General features: G+C 46.9%; 2 protein-coding genes across 8 annotated transcripts; one reads left to right on the top strand and one right to left on the bottom strand.

Annotated features, from left to right (window-relative positions):
• The first annotated feature begins 181 nt into the window (after positions 1 to 181).
• GLS2 (glutaminase 2) lies at positions 182 to 15,873 on the top strand. Of its 7 annotated transcripts, XM_077913404.1 has the most exons (19): positions 482 to 615; positions 760 to 856; positions 6,987 to 7,086; positions 7,546 to 7,667; positions 8,275 to 8,404; positions 8,942 to 9,021; positions 9,111 to 9,274; positions 9,495 to 9,553; positions 11,050 to 11,082; positions 11,553 to 11,611; positions 12,110 to 12,176; positions 12,328 to 12,378; positions 12,597 to 12,773; positions 13,442 to 13,573; positions 13,687 to 13,779; positions 13,942 to 14,003; positions 14,492 to 14,568; positions 14,998 to 15,061; positions 15,202 to 15,873. In XM_077913404.1, exons 3-19 carry the CDS (start codon positions 7,006 to 7,008, stop codon positions 15,356 to 15,358), a joined length of 1,608 nt encoding a protein of 535 aa, XP_077769530.1. In that variant the 5' UTR covers positions 482 to 615; positions 760 to 856; positions 6,987 to 7,005; the 3' UTR covers positions 15,359 to 15,873. The 7 variants fall into 7 exon arrangements, with proteins under 7 accessions (XP_077769528.1, XP_077769525.1, XP_077769524.1 ...); XM_077913402.1 differs by lacking the exon at positions 760 to 856 and having other exon boundaries at positions 182 to 615; positions 13,942 to 14,068; positions 15,202 to 15,340; XM_077913398.1 differs by lacking the exon at positions 760 to 856 and having other exon boundaries at positions 187 to 615.
• Positions 15,842 to 17,888, bottom strand: SPRYD4 (SPRY domain containing 4). Its single transcript, XM_077913418.1, has 2 exons — positions 17,712 to 17,888; positions 15,842 to 17,401 (listed from the first exon to the last, which is right to left on the bottom strand). The coding sequence occupies exons 1-2, from the start codon at positions 17,794 to 17,796 to the stop codon at positions 16,863 to 16,865; spliced, it is 624 nt and encodes a 207-aa protein (XP_077769544.1). The 5' UTR covers positions 17,797 to 17,888; the 3' UTR covers positions 15,842 to 16,862.
• Positions 17,889 to 23,105: the final 5,217 nt, after the last annotated feature.

Here is a 23,105-nt window from a genome sequence, read left to right as displayed (position 1 = left end):
GCTGCCGGCCCCGCAGCCTTCGCGAGGCTCTCCGCGGACGGCCCACCGCCGTGCTCTCATTGGCTCGCCTCATCCTTTCTCCGCCCCCAAGGCCTCTGCTTCCCCAGTGATTGGGCCTGTGCATTGTCCATCCAACCTCGCGCACCGCCCCTTTCTTACCCCGCGGCAAACGCCCTCCGCCAGGGTTCGTCTCCTACGCCGCTGGCCGCCGGTCCCCTGCCCAGAGGGGTTGAGCGCACCTCGCGGAGGCCGGCGAGCTTCGGGGGCCGGCCCTCCCCCGCTCCCACCCCACCCAGCGGGCCCGCCCCCTCACATCCTAGGCCCCGCGCTCCTCCACAGCGCTCCCCCCGGCGGCGGCGCGTCCTCCGCCCTCCCTCCCGCCGCGGCTCAGACTCCCGGGGCGCTTCGGCCGAGCGGGAGGCGCGCTGGGGGGATGCGCTCCCTCAGGGCTCTGCAGGAGGCGCTGAGCGGGGCCGGCGCTCAGTGCCGGCTGGGAGGCTGGGGCCGCCCGAGCCGGAGCCCTCTCCTTGACGGGGGCGTCCGGCACCACCTCAGTGAGGCCGCGGCGCTGGGCAGGGAGACGCCGCACAGCCACCAGCCGCAGCGCCAGGATCAGTAAGGCTTGCGGGACCGGGGCAGGGGACGGGCTCGCTCCCACTCCCGCTGTCGTCTTGCCAGCTCCCGAGCCCCCTTACCCCGGGAGCGCATCTCCTCGCCCCTCTGTTCTCGCTCACTAGCCTGCGATGCCTTTTCCTTTAGATTTGGGGCTTTGGGTCCGCCGCGCTCGGGCGGTAAGGTGCCGTCCGCCCGGGAGGGCGCTGGGGCAGGTCGGTCCTCGGGATGGTGCCCGTCCAAGGTGCGTACCTCGCTGGGAGACGCAGGTGGGCGCGGAGTGTTGCCTAGTGCACGTGTCTGAGTGCAGGACCGAGCGCGCACGGCGCATCCTCACCCCCCCCTTCCAGGTCCACGGGTGTATTTTAGGGGACGCGTGCGTATGAAACGGCCTCTTGCTTAGAGCCCCGGTGGACTTGGGTCTGCCCATCTGTATGGCGTGTCTGTGTTTCGGCTTGTCCTCGGCGTGTAATGTGTGATGCGCGTGCATTACTAGTGCGCAGGTATGTGCGTGTGTCTTTTGCTTATGTGTTGGATGCGTGCGTTGTCAGGGCTCCCAAATCTGTAGGATAGGGGTAGTTTTCCAGTTGATTGTTGAATGAAAAAAATGGGGGGGGAAATCATTAGATACAGATTTCCCCAAACCAGAACCAGTCAGCCCGTCATTTGTGCTGCCTGATTTAAAGGGCTCTCTTCCCTTGGGCTAATATTCTGTCCCAGAGGCTGCGCCTCTCCCCTCCACCACCCAGGAGCAGTTGGAGGCAGAGCCTCTATTCCCCCAGACGCAGAGGAGATGAGCAGGAAATTTTGTCCTTTCCAGAAGCCAACGTAGACAGTTTCCACGTAACCCCTGCTCTATTATAGCAGGAACAGAAAACGGACCATCTCCTGTGTCCTTGACATGTACTGAATCATCAGTACATGTCAGAAAGACATGCACATCATTTTTAAACTAGCCAGACAGACATGGCACCCACTGTCTCACCACTACGGAGCCCTTGTCCTGACAGATAACAGACCAGTAAGGTATGATTGACTTACTAATTTTTAGGCTATACTTGTCCATCAGCCTCTTCTTAAGGAAATACAGAACATTTTAACATTCAGGAATAGGCCCTCTTTCTCCCGTTCTACTCTCTACTCTAACTTTTCCCAAATAATCTCCATGGGAGAAATGGTGAGATAGAGCAAAGCCTTAACCTCCCTCACCCTCAAGTCTTCTGCAGGATGGAGAGCAAGTAGTATCCCTGACTCCTTCCACACACACTTCCTTATCCAGTGGAGTCAGGTGATGGACGCGTTTTGGGGAACCTTGATCCTCCTGCCTATGGCTGTCTGTGCTCTCAGGGAATTCTTGCTAGGGCCCCTCATCGGGTGGTTCCCTTAGGCAGAAGGAGTTGAAAGCACCGGCAGGGGATGGGCTCTGGGCGTGTGATACCATGATGGGGAGAGGTTCTTGTGTTTGAGGGGGGAAAGGCAGAAACGAGAAAACACCCAGTTATTCAGCTTCTTTTTTTATTTTTTAATATTTAGCTTTCTTATTTTTGATTATAAAAGAAAAATAAGAGTACCAAGAAGAAAATAAATATCCCAATATTAGAGGTAACCAGTTAATATTGTGGTATATATCCATAAATACTCTATATATGTATGTATAAAATTTAACAAAAATAGGATCATAGTATTCATATTCTTTGGTAACCTATCTTTTTCATTTATGGACAGCTTTTAGTATTGAATGTGTGTGTCATATTGTCATTTTAATAGCTGCCATTTAGCCATTTTAAGATTACACTATACAAGGTATCATAATTTAGTTAACCAGTCTTCAATTTGGTTACTGCATATTCTTGTGCACCCGTTCAATTATTTCTTAGAGTAAATTCCTAGGAAATTTTCCTTCCAGAGACATCTGTCATCAATATCTTGTATAATCTTCTAGTGATGTTTTATGTATGTGTCAGCAAACACATGTTGATATTATTTCCCGTTCTTTTTTTTTTTAAATAAAAATGGTGTCATGCTATACACATTGTTCTGCACCTTGCTTTCCTCCCCCCCCCCCCCCACCAACATTATCTTGGAGATAAATCCATAACTGGGCCAAAAGAGTATGCAGTTTTCTTAAGGCTTGTGACACCTCAGTGGTGTGGCATTATTTCCTGTCTTCCTTTAGCTGCCAGGCACAGAAGCCTGCTCTAAAGTGTTCCTACATAATTGCCTTCTTGAATTATTCCTCAGATAGCTTTTTCCTCCCTTCTATCACCACATGGATCCCGTCCTCCCTATAGGCACTAGCCTCATTGTGACAATTGGATTTCCACAGAAAAAGAAATTGCCCTCTTCTGATATTCCTCCTCGCCCTAAATACAAACATGCCTGGTCTATTCCAAGCTTCTTGAGAGACTTTTTATTTTTTAATGGATTGTTTCAATAGAGAGTATGTCCATATTCATATACATCACACTCAATAAGTAGCATATACATATTCATATCATTCAAAATTCAAAATATAAAAAAAAAATATGTAGTGGGCAGTATCCCTCCTACTCCTTTTGCCCAGCACCAGCTTCATCACCCTAGAGGAAGGTAAATCAGGCTTACAGGTTTCTTTTCATTTCTTTTCTTTCTTTTCTTTTTTTCTTTTACAGGTTTCTTATCTATCCTTCCAGAAATATTTTGTTCCTAAAGAGGCAAACATACTTTTTCCTTTTAAACATAAATAGTACCATACTATAAACATTGTTCTACAGCTTGCTTATATTAGTTAATATGACATCTTAGAGATTATTCCATATCAGTACTTAAAGAACTTTCTCATTTCGTTTTTCTTATACTGTATAATATTCCATTGCATGATTATACCATAATTTACCTAACCTGTTGATGAACACTTAGGTTGTTTTCAGTCTTACTAACAATGCAATAAATGTGAATATGTGACTTTGTGAACATATAGTCAAGTTGTTGGGTCAAAGAGTCATTGTTGTTTTTTTAAGATTTTATTTATTTATTTGACAGAGAGAGTGTGCACAAGCAGGAGGGAGGGGCAGAGGGAGAGGGAGAAGCAGACTCCCTGCTGAGCAGGGAGCCCAATGCGAGGTTGGATCCCAGGACCATGGCCCCAGTTGAAGGCGATAACAACTGAGCCACCCAGGTGCCCTGGGGTCAAAGAGTTTTAAAGGGTGTTAATCTCAAATAGCTGTCATCTTTGGAACGATCTGAAAACATATCCTCTAAATCTGTTAACATATTAATAGTAGAATTAATGAAGACCAAGAAGTCTTAATTACCTGGAATTTTAAGTGCTGTAAGCCAGCAAAAGAGATACATTGGGGAAAAGGGACCTTACTAGAAATGTGACTTGGTAATTTTTTATTGAAAACCCACTGTGTGCTAGAGACTTTGCTCAATGTAATGAAGACAAGATATATAGAGGGAGAGAATAGCTATAGATAAAGGTATAGATATATAAAGATACATAAAGGGGCGCCTGGGTGGCTCAGTTGGTTAAGCAGCTAAGTGTCTGCCTTCAGCTCAGGTCATGATCCCAGGGTGCTGGGATAGAGCTCCATGTCGGATTCCCTGCTCTGCAGGGAGTCTGCTTCTCCCTCTCCCTCTGCCTGCCACGCCCTCTGCCTCTGTGCATGCTCCCTGTCTCTCTTTCTGTCAAATAAAATACATTTTTTAAAGATTTTATTTATTCACAAGAGACACACAGACAGAGGCAGAGACATTAGCAGAGAGAGAAGCAGGCTCCCTGCAGGGAGCCAGATGTGGGACTTGATCCTTGGACTCCAGGATCCCACCCTGGGGCAAAGGCAGGCACTCAACAACTGAGCCACCCAGGCGTCCCTAAATAAAATATTTTTTTAAATATATATCAAGAGGGAAGGAGTGGGAGAATGGGCAAAATGGGTAAGGGGAGTGGGAGATACACCCTTTAAAAATGTCAATTTTCTAATTTCAAATCAGAAGAATTAGAACTAGAAGTCTTTATAGCTTAAGGAAAGAAGGAAGGAAGGAAGGGAAAAAGAAAAGTAAAGAGAAATTTTTACATCTTGGGGCACCTGGCTGGCTCAGTCGGCTGGAGAGCATGCAATTCTTGATCTCCATATCGTGAGTTAGAGCCCCATACTGGGTGTAGAGATTACTTAAAAATAAAATCTTTTTTTTTTTTTTTTTTAAAAAAGATTGACACAGAAAGAGAGAGAGCACAAATAAGCAGACCAGCAAGCAGAGGGAGAAGAAGCATCAGGAGCCCAGTGCAGGGCTCATTCCCAGGACTCTGGAATCATGACCTGAGCTGAAGGCAGATTCTTAACCAACTGTGAGCCACACAGGCACTCCAAAAATAAAATCTTTTAAAAAAGACATTTTTACATCTTTTTATTCTGAATTTAATCAATAACCCAAAAATATCATATCTGTTTAAATTTTGCAACGTATGTCTAATTTAGTAAAAATAATGAATGTTGATTCTGAAAACAAAACAAAACAAAACACAAAGACCTAACAGTGGAGCAAGAGAGATTCTTCTGTCAGTAAGTCAGTAAGATGGTGGGTTGTGTCATACCAGCAGCATAAACAATATTGGGAGGTTTAAGGAAGCCTTTACAGAATGAGTACATTTGATCTGGACCTTGAAGGATGAGCAGGACTGTCCCAAGTGAAGGAGAAAAAAGGTCATCCATACAGAAGTTGCATCATAGGCAAAGGCAGGAAGCCTGACAATGCCTGGCCTATTTGGGCACCTACCTATTATCTGGCATAACTGGAGTATTGGGGCATTGTGGAGAATAGGAAAGGGACGTTGGCAGATTTATTTATTTATTTATTTATTTTATTATTATTTTTTTTTAATTTATTTATTTGAAAGAGAGAGAATCTGTGGGGCAGGGAGGGGCTGAGGGAGAGACTTCAAACTGACTCCCCGCTGAGCACGGATCCCAACTCAAAGCTTGACTCAGGCTCTATCCTAGGATTCCACAACCCATGAGATCATGACCTGAGCCAAAACCAAGAGTCAGATGCTTAACCTACTGAACCACCCTGGCACCCCTGTTGGCAGGTTTTAAAGAACCTTGAATGCTATACCAAGAAATAAGAACTTATTTTGCAGGCACTGGAGAACTATCAAAGGTTTTTTGTTTGTTTGTTTGTTTGTTTGTTTGTTTGTTTTAAGATTATATTTATTTATTCATGAGAGAGACAGAGGCACAGACACAGGCAGAGGGAGAAGCAAGACTCTATCCCCGATCTCCAGGATCACGCCCCAAGGCCGAAGGTGCCAGTAAACTGCTGAGTCACCCGGGCTGCCCTCAAAGGTTTTTGAATAGAGAAATTATATTTGGGATCCCTGGGTGGCGCAGCGGTTTGGCGCCTGCCTTTGGCCCAGGGCGCGATCCTGGAGACCCCGGATCGAATCCCATGTCGGGCTCCCGGTGCATGGAGCCTCCCTCTGCCTATGTCTCTGCCTCTCTCTCTCTCTCTCTCTCTCTCTGTGACTATCATAAATAAATAAAAATTAAAAAAGAGAGAAATTATATTTGAGTTTTTGAAAGAACTGGTACATTGTGGAAGATGGGTTGGAAATCAAGGGAGTGTAGTAGCAGTTAGGGAACAGACATTATGGAGCTGATGGTAAAGAAGCATGGTTTACCGAACATTTACTTTGTGAAAGACTTTTTCACAAAATTAATTAAGCCTACTTCACCCGTGTGAAATAGATATTACTACCCTTATTTTACAGATGAGGAAGCAAACTCAGCAATATTAAATAACCTGACTTACTATCCATATTAAGGTCACACAGCTTTTAAGTGGCAAATTCTGTTTCTTTCTACTATACCATGCTGGCACAGGGGAAGAAAAGAGGGTGGATTTCAGAAACATTATCATGGTTACCATGATGTGGGTTACCAACTGAACATGGATGTAAGATATGGGAATTTTCCAAATGATTCCACGTTTCCAGCTTGGCACCTGGGTGAGTGATACTGCTATTAACCCAAATGGGGAGCACAGGAGGAAGAGCAGAGGGACGGAGGTGAGATAACCTCAGGTTAAGACATTTTGAATAGGCGGTGCCTACAGGACATCTAGAAATGGAAGTCTAGAAAAGCTGTCTTGAAGGCTACTAGAAATAAAGATCTGAAGGTTAGGAACACAAGAAAGCGAGAGAATAAGATTTAAGACTTCCCAGCAAAGATGAGAAAGTTGGAATTATAGGGATAGATTAGATGATTCAGGCAGGAGGCCTGAGTGAGATAGAGTGAGGACACATACCTATTTATAAGGCCATGTTCTTGGAGGAGGAGCAGGTAGCCGTTCTCACGCTCCTATCCTCCTTCCCTATCTCTGCCCCCAAACAGTGATTCATCAGAGAGTGGCATGCTATCCCGCCTGGGTGATCTCCTCTTCTACACTATTGCTGAAGGACAGGAACGAATCCCCATCCACAAGTTCACTACTGTAAGTTCCTCTCTATCTGCTCAGAATGCTGAGCCCTCAGGACCTCTGCAAAGTGGGAAAAGGAGGGTAGGACAAATGTAGGGCAGCTAATGCATTGCTTCACGAAGGTGAAAAATAACAGATGGCAGTAGATACCTAGAATCATAAGGCAATCCCATCTCTCCTCCAGGCCCTCTGCTCTTCCTCCTGTGGGAAGATTAAACCCTCTGACACAAACCATATTCTTGGTTTGAGACTTTGACCCAAGGGGTTCAGAAACCAACTGCCTTGATGAAAAGGACAGGAAACCCTTATTAGCCTTCAAAGCTGTACCATGTCCCTCCTTTATTAGTCTGCAAATCCATTTGTTCTACCTGTTGTAGTAATTGGGATTGAGCTAATTGTGATCCACTGGGAAAGAATATTAGGATTGCATTGCTATCCTTCTAATTGACCTTACCAGGCTTCTTTTCCCTAAAGGCACTGAAGGCCACTGGACTGCAGACATCAGATCCCCGGCTCCGGGACTGCATGAGCCAGATGCGACGCATGGTTCGAGAGTCCAGCAGTGGTGGCCTCTTGGACCGAGATCTCTTCCAAAAGTGAGGGCCCCGGAAACAAGAGCACCATTCTCAAAACTGTTCTGTGGACATAGACTGTAACAGCAGGGACTCTCGGGGATTGGATAGTTCAACCCCTCATTTTATTACTTGTGTATAACACAAGTAACATATGAATGTTCTATATTTGTAAAAATGCAAGCAATGTGGAAATACATGTTCTCCTTTCCTTGTCTCCCCAATCCCAGTCCCCTTGCCCAGAAGTAAACATTGTTAACAAATTAGTGGGTATCTTCTAGACGATGTCCTGTGCATTTACGTACCAGTAAGAATATATTTAAATATACTTATATGATTTAGGATTTTTAAAATATAAAGGTGACCCACTATACATATTATTTGGTTTTTTTTTCTCATATCCCAAGGCACTGTGTCTTGGGCTATCTTTCCACATCATTACAACCCCTCATTTTAGGAGCAAAAGAAACCTAAGACCCAGAAAGATAAAGTGATATGCCAAAGGTCATACAGCTGTTGGTCCCAAACCTAATGACCACTCACACCTTCCTTATTCCCAACTTCCATGGCTCCAGAGTGAGTGACAGCTGCATCTCTCCAGCCCCCTAACCCAATCGTGTCTGGGATCCAGGTGTGTGAGCAGCAACATTGTGCTCCTGACCCAGGCATTCCGAAAGAAGTTTGTCATTCCTGATTTTGAGGAGTTCACGAGCCATGTGGATCGCATCTTTGAGGATGCCAAAGAGCTCACTGGAGGCAAAGTGAGGGCCAGGGGACTAAGGGAGGGGCAAGGGCTCTGGGCCAGATATACCTTGCTTCTTGGAAATTTCCTGGGGCTGGGAATCCATGGTTGAGAGATGAGAAGCAGAACCTTTAAAAATAGGGATAACGGCTTTATGTATTTCTATACATGTGATTTCTAGAGCAGATGAGGGAATCCAACCCCAATTTATGGGGACAATTGGCATAAAGGATTAGATAGAACTTTGAAAAAGACCTATAGAATAATTAAGCCTAAGAACCAGTAAGGGAAGCTGACCCCAGAGTTCTCCTGTTTTTACCTTCCATAGGCTTTACTGCCATCTCTATAGGAATAGGGCTACAGGAAGATAAGCCCTTCTTGGACTTAAGACTTGGGTGTCCCTGGGAACAACAGGCAGGAGGGAACCCATTGGCCTGAAGAAGACAGAATTTTCACTTTTATCTAGAAGATTCTCCTGACCCTGAACTTCAGCAGCTCTGTTTCCCCTCTCTATATCCATATTTCTGTTCTGTTTTCTCTCCCCACTCATGCCCAGGTGGCGGCTTATATCCCTCAGCTGGCCAAGTCCAATCCAGACCTGTGGGGCGTCTCCTTGTGCACTGTGGATGGTCAACGGTGAGATGCTGGGTGAGAGGGAGTGGGGAGGTAGGGTGCAGGTGCAGAATGTAGGCTCGACCCCTTTCATGGCCCCTGTCTGCCTCCAGGCACTCCGTGGGCCACACAAAGATTCCCTTCTGCCTGCAGTCCTGTGTGAAGCCCCTCACCTATGCTATCTCCATAAGCACCCTAGGGACTGAGTACGTGCACAAGTTTGTGGGCAAGGAGCCCAGTGGCCTACGCTACAACAAGCTGTCCCTCAATGAGGAAGGTGAGTACTACCACGGCTCAGACCAGACTCCTAGATGTCCCCCCTTCTTATTCCCACCCATCCCTGAAGCCTTGTTCGTTTCTCTAACCCTCCTGATTAGCTCTGTCATTTCATCCTCCCCAGCAAAGAAATTTTTCTTGTCTAGCCTGCAGAGTGGGAAGGCTGTAAAGGAGGCTTTCTCAGCAGCTAATAAGACTCTGGGTGGTTTGTATTTCCCCAGGAATCCCCCATAACCCCATGGTCAATGCTGGTGCCATTGTCGTGAGCTCCCTGATCAAGGTCAGTGCCATCCTAGCTTTCTGGAAGGTACTATTCTCTAAACCCCCCTGTTCCTATGTTCCTCCTATCTGCCCAGCTCTCCAGGGAGATTGCTGGGGCTCTGATCCCTCTGTCCTCAGGAGGCAGTGAGGGCACACCAAGGACCCACATATGTTGAAGATGTTAGTAAAAGGAACTGCACCTCTGCCCCCACCCATGAGTCTGGAGCCCAGAGCTTCCTGGCCCTTAGAGAAGTGAGCAGGTCTTGACCCCTGCCTAGGACCAAGGGCCAAATGCCAGATACAGGGGGAGGACAGCACTATTGGGCACTGATTGGCTATTTCTGGGTGAGGGACGCAAAAAGAAGGGTGAATGGCCAGGCCAGGGCAGCTATTCACGTCACCTGAAACTGTGAGTTGGCCTTGAGCAAGGGTATCAGGCTGGCCTGTCAGCTGTAGGTCTCCCAGGGCTTGAGCAAGAACCTGAGAACAGTGTGGGCAGCAACACTCCAAAGCCAATCACAACCCCTCCTGAGGAAGGTGGTGTTAGGAACCCTCCCCTCAGGGACTCAGGTGTCAGAGTCCCTATGGTGTTGACACTATAGTTGACATGTGCAGGAAGCAATGGGATGTGGTGGGGGTGGGGTGAGAGACCAGGCTCAGGTTCTACCCTTACCCTGGGATAGCTCTATCTACAACTCTGTAGCCAGCACCTGTCTCATTCCATTCCCATCTAAGCAGGCCTTAATGGACCCCGCTCTCGGCTAAAATCTTCAGCTTTATCTCAGTTATCAATATAATTGGTATAACTGAATATTATATGCAACACATCTCTCATCCCATTCCTGTCACTCCAGTTGGAGATGGCTATGGGAGTCAGGGATAGGATAAAGGATGGCTCCAGGCTGGGCTGTAAGGGTTGAAGATGGGGATCAGGAATAGGAGTGGGGCTTTGGGACAGGACTGGAATCAGGAGAATGGAAGTGAGAGTCAGGGATGAGGGCTGGGATTGAGAATGGAATTGGAAGTGAGACTCAGATGGGTGAGACTCAGGGATGGGATGAAGTTATCTGTACTCATTACCTGATAATAAAATCTAAATGATTTGGGTTTTTTTTTAAGATTTATTTATTTATTATTTATTTATTATTTATTTATTTATTTATTTCATGAGAGACACAGAGACAGGCAGAGACACAGGCAGAGGGAGAAGCAGGCTCCACACAGGGAGCCCCATGGGTGACGTCCCAGGACCTCAGGATTACCACCTGAGCCAAAAGCAACTGCCCAACTGCTGAGCCACCTAGGCATCCCTGATTTGATTTTTAAGATCACTAGATATGCAGGTGTACAAAAAAAATCTCAGTTGTTTAAAAAAAAAGATACGGTAAATGTAAAATATTCCCAGTAGCAAAACCAGTGTAAAACATTAAGCTGCACTAGGTGTTCCTGACATTGCCCTGTCATCATTTTAGGCTTGGAATGCTGATCTCAATCTCTTTCTTTCCCTCTTTCCAGATGGACTGTAACAAAGCAGAGAAGTTTGATTTTGTAAGTTCCCTTGCTACTCAGCCCCTGGCTGCTTTTCTCCATAGCATGTTGTCCCCTCCAGCTGCCCCAGTGCCTGGCTCTAACCCCACTTTGATAGTGCACCAGGCCATGCTGGAAGTCTTATTTCCAGAGATGTGGGAATCTGTGGCCTCAGAGGGGAAAGTCTCGAGAGTTCCTGCTGCGATAAGAACCTAGGAGTTCAGGAGGGTTAGTCAGGCTAGTATGTGTTTACTAGGGGTCCTCACCCACATGATGCCTTTCATGCTCTTTTCCTTTTTTTTTTTTTTTTTTTTTTTTGAAGATTTTATTTATTCATGAGAGAGGCAGAGACATAAGCAGAGGGAGAAGCAGGCTCCCCACAGGGAGCCCGATGCGGGACTCCATCCCAGGACCCTGGGGTCACGCCCTGAGCCGAAGGCAGACCCTTAACCACTGAGCCACCCAGGCGTCCCTCCCTTTTTCTCTTTTAGGTGTTACAGTATCTGAACAAAATGGCTGGGAACGAATACATAGGTTTCAGCAATGCCACGTAAGGCCCTGTTCACAGAATTGGCTGACTACATTGTGGGATGTGTGCACGTACGATGGAGGAGGGGGATGATGGGATCTGGAGAGGAAGAAATCCAGGGGAATTTTGGCCACCTGGATTCCTCTGAGCCCATTCATTGACATTTGTTTACTTTGCAAAAGAATTAGTTCCATTTCTACTTAGTACTTAGAGAGGCGGTGTGAGGGTTTATTCCTCAGCCCTTTCTTGCCAAGCCTCTCAAAGCCAAGAACTTCATCACTTTTCCCAGACTAGATGACTAGACAGTTTGGGGGTTGGTTTCTTTTTTTACATTTTACAATAAAGCTATGCCGAGTGCTTGCTCAGGGTCAGAAGTTCCCTCTGGTATTCCTGTGAGGATTTATATAGGATTCAGTTTGACATGTGTGATCTAGTTCTCTCTCTCGGGGAAGGTATTTTCCCCCCTTCTTCTTAAACCCACCCCTCAAAGTCAAGTACTAAATTGGGTGTTTGCTTCAGATTCCAGTCAGAGAAGGAAACAGGGGATCGGAATTATGCCATCGGCTATTATCTAAAGGAAAAGAAGGTAACTGGGAGGAGCCGGTAGAGAAAGTCCCTGGGAATTCTGCAGCTGGTGGAAGGGCACATGGGGTTGTGGACTCGGGTGGACACCTTGGCAGTGTGCCAGGGTATGCTGATGGCAGAAGAGAAATGCTCTCCCTTCTTCTTCCTTGCAGTGCTTTCCTAAGGGGGTGGACATGATGGCTGCTCTTGATCTCTATTTCCAGGTGAGCAAACACTGCTGTCCTGCTCGGGGCCGGGGGAACGGACACACTGCCATCCTTGCTCTGACCCACAAGAGGGATACTCCTCTCTAGTGGTTCGTGTCCTGCAGAAACACCAGGGGAGCCTTTTGAAAGATCAGGATGCCAAGAACATTGTTCTGCACGCAAGAACACAGCGTTCAGAGCCACACAGCATCCTCACCTCCGCCTTGTCCCTGTAGCTGTGCTCTGTGGAGGTGACCTGTGAGTCGGGCAGCGTCATGGCAGCCACCCTGGCCAACGGCGGGATCTGCCCCATCACGGGGGAGAGCGTCCTGAGTGCTGAAGCAGTGCGCAACACCCTCAGCCTCATGCACTCCTGTGGCATGTACGACTTCTCGGGCCAGTTTGCCTTCCACGTGAGTGCCTCTGACCCTGCCATCCATTTGCCACCCGCTCCAAGCCAAGGAGTGAGGACATGGAGTCCCTGAAGGTGGAAGCTGGCAGCTTGTTCCCACCTCTCCTTCACTAACTTCTAGCCTGGCAATTAGGCTGAGAATCCTTAGGGGAGTTTGTCAAATACCCTGAGTCCCTCAAACACATGAATACATAATGGTGCAGCTTCTGAACCCTTCTCTGCCCCCATCGTGTACCTGGCCGCTTCTCCTCCAGGTCTGTTTAGATGTCACTTCCTCAGTGACTTTGCTGACCATCCTGCCTCCTACTAGGACCCCCCTCCCACTTCATCCTCCATCAGAGCACCCTACTTCTTTTTTCCTGTGTTTTCTCATAAGCCATGATTCTTTTTGTCTTTTGGTCATCTATCTTCTGTCACCAGAATGAAGTCCAGTGAGACTGTCCTAGTTGTAGAGCAGCATCAGACATAGCACAGACACTCAAGTATTTCCTTACTGAAGCCATGAATTTAAGGGGGATAGGGCAGGAGAGGAGTAAGAAGCTAATTAACAAGCCAAGAGGTTGAGATGGATGTGACTTTACCTATGCACTCATCTGGGATAGACCAATTTAATAATCCAGAACTTGAGGGTACCTCTAGCTCATCCTCAGTTTCAACTTCATCCCCAAGGTGGGCCTGCCGGCCAAGTCAGCTGTGTCAGGAGCCATCCTCCTAGTGGTACCCAATGTCATGGGAATGATGTGTCTGTCACCTCCACTGGACAAGCTAGGGAACAGCCATAGGGGCATCAGCTTCTGCCAGGTGAGCTACTTTGCATGTAAGACTTAATGTTTTTGAATGAGTAAATGAAATAATTTTGAGCTCCTACTAAGTGCGGGGAGTAAGTAAACAATCTCTTTGGCTTACAACTCTAGAAGCTGGTATCTCTTTTCAATTTCCACAACTACGACAACCTGAGGCACTGTGCTCGGAAGTTAGACCCACGGCGTGAAGGGGGAGAAGTTCGGGTAAGGAAAACCCCAGATGGCTTGTAAGAATATTTCAGAATAGAACATTCCATAATGCTTTAGCAGTACCCTTGGCTAAGCATCTTTGGAGAAGGGTCACAGGGCAAAGCTGGGCATGGGTGAGCGCAGAGTCACAATCTCAGGTGGGTATTTGTTTTCTAGAACAAGACTGTGGTGAACCTGTTATTTGCTGCCTATAGTGGAGATGTCTCAGCTCTTCGAAGGTACCAAATAAACAATGAAAATAGTCCTGGTCAGAGATCTCATTATGAGCCAACACAGCAAAATAGTTAAGTGCTTCAGCTTTAGAGCCAGATAGATTGGATAGACTGCATTTAAATGAGATTATTTTAAGTACAGTGACTGCCATGTGATAAGAATTTAAATAATGGCAGGTGGCCACTGCTATGATTAACTTCGGTGTTAAGAGCAGAGTCCTAGGAGGTAAGGACTCTGCTTCAAATAGATCACCAACATCAACAAACACGTACTGGGCACCTACCACGAATAGGCAGTGATGTTTCTGGAAGCATCCCACCCCTGTCTGATTTGGAAGTCTCATCTGGGTATAGAACATGATCATGCAGGGTCTACACATCTTAGCAAGCTGTTTTATTTTTCTGGAACCCATCCATTCTAACCCCACCTCAGAAAAGACAGTAGTGATTCTAGGCTGATCTAGGTAACTCCAAATGCTTTCCACTACCCTCAGGTTTGCCTTATCAGCCATGGACATGGAACAGAAAGACTATGATTCCCGCACAGCCCTGCATGTTGCTGCGGCTGAAGGTATCTGAAGGTTAAATAAAAGGGGAAGCAGATCTTAACTTTTTCTTTTGTTTTTTAAATAGTTTATCTTTATTTTTTAAGTAAACTCTACTCCCAACGTGGGGTTTGAACTCCCAACCCTGAGTTGTGTGCACAAGAGTCACATGCTCTACTTACTATGCTAGCCAAGTGCCCCCAAGACCATTTCCTTTCTACCAAGAGTACTCCCTATCATATATGCCCTTAAGGTTACAGGGGCAGCAACTAGTTTTGTCCAGATGCCCTGCGGTTTGCAGGCCAACTATGGTTGGGTGCTGCAGGGAACAAAATGAAGAGGCCTTTCCACCTTCCCTCTTCGTTTAGACTCCAGCTGCTGACGTCTGTACTAATGTTAACACCAAAAGGTTGAGAATCTGCACTATCTCATTTTCCTTTGGTCCATATTCCTAGGACACATTGAAGTTGTTAAATTCCTGATTGAAGCTTGCAAAGTGAATCCTTTTGTCAAGGACAGGTGAGTAAGATTAAGCTAAAAGGGGGGCAGGGGCTAGGCAACAGCTTCTCTACCGCTGCCCTCCAGCCACCATAGTCTTAGATGTAACCAGGGCACCGTTGGTGTCTTCTTTGCCTGATCATGGTCTTTGTTCCTTTTAGGTGGGGCAACGTTCCCTTGGATGATGCTGTGCAGTTCAACCACCTGGAGGTTGTGAAACTGCTGCAGGATTACCAGGACTCCTACACACCACCTGAGACTCAGGCCGAGGCAGCGGCTGAGGCCCTGTCCAAAGAAAACTTAGAGAGCATGGTGTGAGCATGGGACATGCACACAGTCCCTGCTCAGAAAAAGCACGAGCTGGCCACACCCTCAATCCATAACCACCAAACATGCTATGGAGAGCCACCTTGCTTCAGTGGGGACCAAAACTTAGGCCACTGCTTCCTGTGAGAGTGAAAATACCCCATTCCCTTGACAGAGCATAGAGAAGTGCCTTGGTGGACACATGCAGTAGAGCAATCCACGGAGACTATGAGCTGCTTCCAGGTACACCCTAATGGTTGGGCCCACTTAAAATCATCCCAGGTCTTCACCCAGGTCCCCTCTCCCTCTCCCTAAAGAAACCATCATGGGAGACACAGAAATACTCCGGTAAAGAGGTCTTAGCTACCATGCATAGGTGTATATCCACAGAAGAAGTGGGACAGCTATGTTCCAGGCTTTAAGAGCCTGGACAGGTCTGCCCTCCTTGGCTGGGAAGTACTGCTGCTACTGCTAATTTTATAGACAGAGAAAGTATTTTGTGCTCAAATAAACTTTAATTACACAAATTATTTTTGTTAAATCCCATCCTTCTCTCTCTTCTAGAGGCATCCAGCTGCATCACTATCATAAAGGTAGAGTAAGAGGGAACCACAGAGCCCAAACAATACATATTTCACATACTCACCCCACCACGTTTTCCTCAACCCCAACTACTGCTGTAGGCTAACTGTATTCTGCTGCCAGAGATCAGGTTGCAGGGGTGGGCTGATGCTTGGAGGTTTGGGACTGAGCAGGCCCAAAAATGAATTGTGCAAGACCTCAGGCATCTCTCCTCCCTCTGGAAGTTCCAACTGCAGCAAAAGTACCTTGTCTCCTTTGGTCGTGGTTGTAACTGACCCAGTGATTATACCAGATGTCAGAGGTGTGCAGATTAAGGCAGACGGACTGTGGGTGGTGACAGCTGCAGCTGTGTGGGGCTGAGAGTCTGGCACTGAGGTACTGGGGAAGGAGGGCTCGGTTTCAGCCACCATAAAGCACTTTATGAGGGAGGCAGAGCCCAGACTGCATATACGCTGTAAAGGGGCAAGTCACTGACTGCACCACTCTTCCAGCCAGAGGTAGAAAGGATTTACTCGAGAGATCCTGTAGAGCCCCAAGGAAAAGGGGGAAAAAAAAAAATCACATGTGGGCAAAGGGAGGCAGAGGGTATCACATGGTGAATACATTCAAACAAGTTGAAAGCTAAGACCCCAGGACTGAATTGCAGTCTGAGACAGGTCTGGGCACAGGGAGGCAGAGGGACTGAAGGAAGCCAGCCAGGCAAGGTACACTCATGATAGCTTAGGAAACTGGCAGTGGCTTGGGGGAGGGGAAAGGTGGCTGTATGCCTAGCTTTCTCAGGGTATGGGAGAAGAAGACGACTAGGATATTGCACAGAGGACCCAACACTGAATTTTGAGAGTTAGAGATTGCTTGGTGGCAAAATTAAAAGGTTTCAGACACTTTCAGAGGAGATTGGCCAAGAGCATAATTAGGGACTACAGTGAGGGACATGCTAGAGGCCTTCAGGCACCTCGAGCCCTGAGTGGGTCAGCAGCTCTCCATCCCAAAGGGCGAAGGCAGGTACCACTGGACCTCGGAAATCGGTCTGTATGGTGTGGACCACAGCGACCCCACTCACGTCCACCAGGCTCAGCTTCTGGGCCTCATACTCCAGCAGCAGCCCCACCTTCTCTGGCTGCCCGATGCCCTCAATGGGGGCTTTTTCGTTGGCCAACATGGTGTGCCACTTGCGCTGAGCATAAGCGAACACCCAGGAACGCTCATCAACACCGATGCAACTATCCCGGGACATGTCCACGTCTGCCACTCCTATCCGGAACTGGTGGGAGCGTTTCACCGTCACCTCCCAGTAGTGTCTGCCACTGGTGACCGCCGTGTCTGCCAGCACCACGGCCCACTCCCGGAAGCGCTCCACATTCAGGGCCACCTTGGTGGGCTCCAATCCCACTATGCCGTATTTGACGCCCGTGTCACCTTTGAAGAGGGCCAGGCTGCTGTGGGCGGTTTTTTCTTCCAGTTTGAAACTGATGCCTGCGAGCAGAGCAAAGAGACTGGATGATGACGGGGGTAGAACCCTAGGCCTAGGGATACGTGCATAGGACGATCCGAGGCCGCGGTCGGGGAGCTCACCAGTACACAGGAAAGCGTCAGGACGTCAGCGGGCAAGAGCGGGGCACGTTAATATGGGCCTCGGGCTCGGGGAAGCCTCGGGGTAAACAGCCCGTGTCCCATGTTTGGACTCTCAAGACCAACGCAGATCGGGAGGGGGAATGACCCAAAAGGGCTCCCGGGAATGCGGAAACCATTTGGGAGGTAAAGGAGTGAGAGAAGATAGTTTTACCTCTGCGGGCTTCGGCGGCAGCAAGCCCCAAGCGTTCGGCTCCCCGGCGGCACAGGCACAACAAACGTGCAAAGGGCAGCGCCATCTTGCGCCAGGGCTGAACAGGGCACGCCCCCGGCCGCACACGCCGCCATCTGCCGGCCTGCCCCCTTCCGACGTGGTGCGCGACAGGCCGCCGCGCGGCGTGATGACGTAGGGGCCCCCCCGCCCAGGACGGGGCGGCCATCTTGGCGCGTTCTGCGCAGGTGCGTCGGGGCTGGGCACGGTTTGTTTGCTTTTCCCGAGGGGACTGCTGCTCACACTTTTAGCAAGGAGGACCTTTAAAAAGGTAGCGTAGAAGGGTGTCGAGCATAGATTTTAGAATTAATAATAGGATTCGAACGCAGCTCCGCTGTGTGACTTGGGGCAAATCACTTCACTTCTCCCGAGACTTAGTGTCTTACTTTGTAAAACAAAAATAACCACCCTCTAGACCTTGATAAAAATTAGAAAGAATAGCCTAGAATACAACTTGACAGACAGCAGCCACTAGGTTAAATGGTTTGATAAATAGTAATATGTAAATAGTATAAATATTGGTTTTGTGTTTTCAGGGTTTTTGCAGAAGGACTGACTTGCAGGCTTGTATGTCCAACTACCTTTTAGACATTTCTACCCGGATACGCCCCACCCCTCGCCAGCCAGCCTGAAACTTAACAGGTCTAAAACTTTGTTCTCACATTTACACAAGCTTCCTCTTTCGCTTGGTTCCCGGACCTCTGTGATCTGCAACCCATAACCAGCCCACTGCCCACGCCCGAAACCTGGAAGTCCTTGACTTGTCTCTCTCGTCACATATCTGATTATCCTTTTTTTAAAAAATATTTTATTTATTAAAAAAAAAAAGATTTTATTTATTCATGAGAGACACAGAGGGAGAAGCAGGCTCCATGCAGGGAGCTCAACATGGGACTCGATCCCGGGTCTCTAGGGTCAAGCCCTGGGCCGAGGGCAGAGCTTAACCGCTGAGCCACCCGGGGATCCCGAAACCTGATTATCCTTGAACCCCAATCACATTATTTTTCCCCTGGACTACTGCATTAGCCTTCTAACTGGACTCCCCAGTCTCCCTGGTGCTGCAAGGATGTAACATTTAAAGAGGCAGCTACTTATCTGTTAGGTGTTTTGGGTTTTGTTTTTGTTTTTATATTTTATTTATCTGAGAGAGTGAGTGAGAGAGAGCTTGAGCGGAGAGAGGGATAGAGAGAGAAGCAGACTCCCTGCTGAGCAGGGAGCCCCATGTAAACTCAATCCCAGGACCTGAGATGAAGGCGGACACAGGTTGGAGCCAGGGGCACCTGAGTGGCTCAGTTGGTTAAGCATCTGCTTTCAGCTTAGGTCATGATCCTAGGGTCCTAGAATAGAGCCCCATATGGGTTTCTTGCTCAGCAGGGAGCCTGCTTCTTTCTCTCCCTCTGCCTGCCGCTTCCCTTGCTTGTGCACATTCCTTCTCTCTCTTTCTGTCGAATAAAATCTTTTTTTAAAGATTTTATTTATTCATGACAGACACAGGGAGGTAGAGATACAGGGAGAGAGAGAAGCAGGCTCTCTGCGAGGGGAGCCCGATGTGGGACTTGATCCCAAGACTCCGGGATCAGGACCTGAGCCAAAGGCAGTTGCTCAACCACTGAGCCACCCAGGCGTCCCTAAATAAAATATTTTAAAAAGCAGAAGAAAAAAAAACAAAACAGTCTGAGCCACCTAGGCACCCTTTCTCACCTGTTAGGTTCTTATGAATGGGTTCTTAAGAACTCTTAGGAGTGGGGATTAAGTCCTTTATTCTCTGTGCTCCAGGGCCTCAGTATTAGCACAAAGTGTACTATTGTTTTTTAATTAATAAATGAATGAGGATAAAGGGAGTAAGTTTTGTGCCCTTGTTATTGCAGTGCGGTGGCTGGCTCATTCTCTCCACCAGGCGTCAGCCTGGTCCAGCCTTTACATCCTGCCTAATGTGTGAGAAGAGAGGTTTCTATTTCTCTTAAGCCTCGGAGCAAAGGCATGGAGGACAGATTTCCTACAGAAAAGTCCTGCTTTATCAATACTTTGCATTTTGCTGGTAATTAGAGGAAAGTTCTTAAATTCTGTTCCTGTAGTTTTTCTCCTTAGGTTCCATCGTAGATGTGAAAGCTGAAGCAATCACTGCACATTCCTCACAGTCACTTAGACATATCTCTATTACGTTATTCCTTGCTCAGGAAAATAACTTCTTGCCTTTTGTATTATTCTGCTTTCACAGACTGACCATCCATCTGATACATTTACTTTCACCATTCAGGTGATTACTTACCTTGATGCTAATATACAATAGTTAATCCTTAACATTTCCATGCATAATAATTAAGTTATAGTTTCCCTTGACAGACAAAAGGGGAAAAGACATTCAAGGCATAGGGAACAACTTCTGCTAAAGCACTGGATAATGAAATAGAATGAGGTGTTTGAGGAGCCACAAGAAGCATAAAATTGCCAGGGCCTCATGCTGGGGAGATATGGAGAACAGTTGGAAGAGTAGAGGCTGAATTATGAAGAGTTGTGTGTTCGTAGTAAGAATGTCTTTCAAGCGTTCGTGAGCTGTTGAAGGGACGCAAATGACAAATTACAGGTACTTTCACTGAGGATTTTATTTATTTATTTATTTATTTATTTATTTATTTATTTATTTATTTATTTATGAGAGCATGTGTACACAATTGAGGGGAGGGGCAGAAGGAGAGGGAGAAGCAGACTCCTTGAGATCATGACCTGAGCTGAAGTCAGGTGCTTAACCAACTGAGCCGCACAGGCACCCTGTACTTTTATAAAGATAAAACTGGCAGCAACATAGAGAATAAATTGGAGGGAATGAGACCAGAAACAGGGTCAACTGAGGTCTCGAAGCCACTAGAGTTCTCAGGTGAGACATAATGAGGGTTAAGCCACCTAGGAGGTAGAATTGGTAGGGTTTAGGTGACTGGGTAGGTGGGAGTGAGAGGATTCAAGGAAGGAGTCCAACTGATTCATAGGTTTCTGATTTAATGAAGGGATACAAAAGGAAAAGCATGTTTGAATGGGGGAAGATAATTCATTCTGTTTCAGATAGGCTGTATTTGAGGAATCTACAGAACAAAAATGTTCTCTGATATAATTTTGAGGGAGAGTGAAATAGGTGAAGTCACATAAATAGGTGAAGTCATCCGAGGAGAGGATGTTAACTAGAGTACACAGGCAATAAACTGAGATACAATCCTAGGGAAAACCAGTACTTGAAATAACACATATACTGTTAAGTACTTAGGACAGGTTCTAACCATAGTGAGCATTGATCTGTCTAGCTTGGAGTCCTATCTGACTCTCTAGGAAGAAGAGGGTATGAGGAGGCAAGGACAGGATGGGTCAGTCTATTTTCACTCTGTTTCTTAGATTACCTATGCCATTTCTAACATGTGGGGGTTCTCACCGGATCCAAGTGCTAATTGGAGCCCTTAACTATAGATGCGAGAGGGATGATGCACTCAGAGCATGGTGATTGTTCTGGACTTTGCCAGGAGTCAGCAGTCAGCAAAGCATAACCAGAGAAAAAGAGAGAAGGGGGGCCCTCAGGAGCTAGCCAAAGGGGCTGCTAGGCTGGCTTGTGTTATGCTGGGGCCTTTGTCCTATGAAACTGTCCACACAATGGAGCTGGGTTACATGCTGATCTGGCATTCTGAATATGGGGCTGAGATAGAGATTCCATGTGGTGGATGCAGAGATGGATGTTCACCCAGCCCCTCACGGCAGTATCTCCATTCACCCACATTGTAATTGCCAGAGAGGATGTTCAGTATTCGATAATTGTAAATTATGTTTCTATCTCAATTCATGAATCACTTTATTTACATTTGAAGGGAGCTAATTTAACTCCCTGAGTATATCTCACTTGATCCTCCTATAATACTGTAAGATCAGCAAATTAGGTATTTTCATGGAACTCAGACCAAGGTTATTGTTTAGGTCTTGATGATACGGGCTGGCTGTGGAGTAGCTTTGGAGCTTTGGCTGTGGCATAAGCTGCTCCTGGATAACCTCAGAGGTGGCTATGGTAATCACATGGGACCCACTGTGGAGAAATGGAACGAGACAAGTAGCTCTCCCTGCAGATTCCCTGAGATTTATAGATGTACTTGCTCCCTAATATTATGGATTATGCTTCCTATGGCACCTCTTGGAGACAGAAATGGAGTCTTCCTTTGTTGAAGTAAACTTAGGATCCCTAGCCCCAGGAATATAAAGAGGTCAGAGGCTGATTGTTAGTTAATCAAGTGATAACTTACTTTAGCGTAGAGATAGGTGAGACTCCAGGATGATCACCACTACAAGCAGCTAATACTTAAAATAACTTTGTAACTTCTCCAAGTTTGTTATTTTACCATTTTCTCTACTTCCATACTTCTTAGTAGAAAAAAAAAATCAAAAATGTTTGTATGCTTACTTAAGGCCAGAAGAGAGAAAGGGGGAGAATCTAGAACTTAAAAATTTTGGCAACCCCTGAAAAGAACCCAAAATACAACAATGAATTAGAGTGATAGAAAAAAAAAAAAGTAAACAAGCCAGACAGAAAAGAAAACAACGACGAATTGGGGTATGTCCTGGGAAATCCCAGGAGCGTTCAAACCAGGGAATCCCCTGCACTCCTAGGCAATTCCTCAAAGGAACTTTCCTTTGCAGATTCAAATGACCTAGTTGCCAAGTCAGCATTGATACCTTCTCACTGGCTTGCTCTGTTTTATGGTGAGAAATGGAAATATCCTTCCCTTCCCTGGAATTCTCATTGTCTTCCAGATCTTCACTTTAACTTTCCTCTTTACCTCTCTGGCTCCTGAAACCCAGGTTTATAAAGATGATTAGGAAGTGGAAGGATGAGTCCCTATGTTTACTGTGAGCACCTTTGGTTCACAGAAGCCATTATGATCTCTTGCTCCTCCCTTGGTGAGTCTGGGTTGGAGGGCTAAAGAGGGAGAAAGAGCTTGATAGAAGAGAGAATGGACAAGGTTGGGGAGAGCGGATGTTTAGGTGTGAGTATAAAAGTCTAAGGCTCCCTTGGGGAGAGCACTGAATGGGTAGCAGATGGCAGGATGAGGGATGAGGTTCCTCACTATTGGCTGAAGGAAGAACACAAAATGTTCTCTAATCACAAGAGTGGAACTCTCACCTCTCTGGTTGCCTCCTCCAGAGAAAGCACCTGAAACACTTGCTCCTCATCCCAACCCCACTCACCTTAGACCTAGAAAAGCAGTCTGCAAACCAGACCAGGACACCTAACAGAGACCTGAACCAAACTGGCAAAATGGGGATCTGGGAGATGAGATTCCTGCAGAGAGGAGAATTCATCATCTTTTC

This window comes from Canis aureus, chromosome 11 (genome assembly GCF_053574225.1).
Source record: "Canis aureus isolate CA01 chromosome 11, VMU_Caureus_v.1.0, whole genome shotgun sequence".
In the NCBI taxonomy this organism is placed as follows: Eukaryota; Metazoa; Chordata; class Mammalia; order Carnivora; family Canidae; genus Canis; species Canis aureus.
The sequence above is the reverse complement of the archived record's forward strand: the minus strand, read 5'-3'. Positions and strand labels throughout refer to the sequence as shown.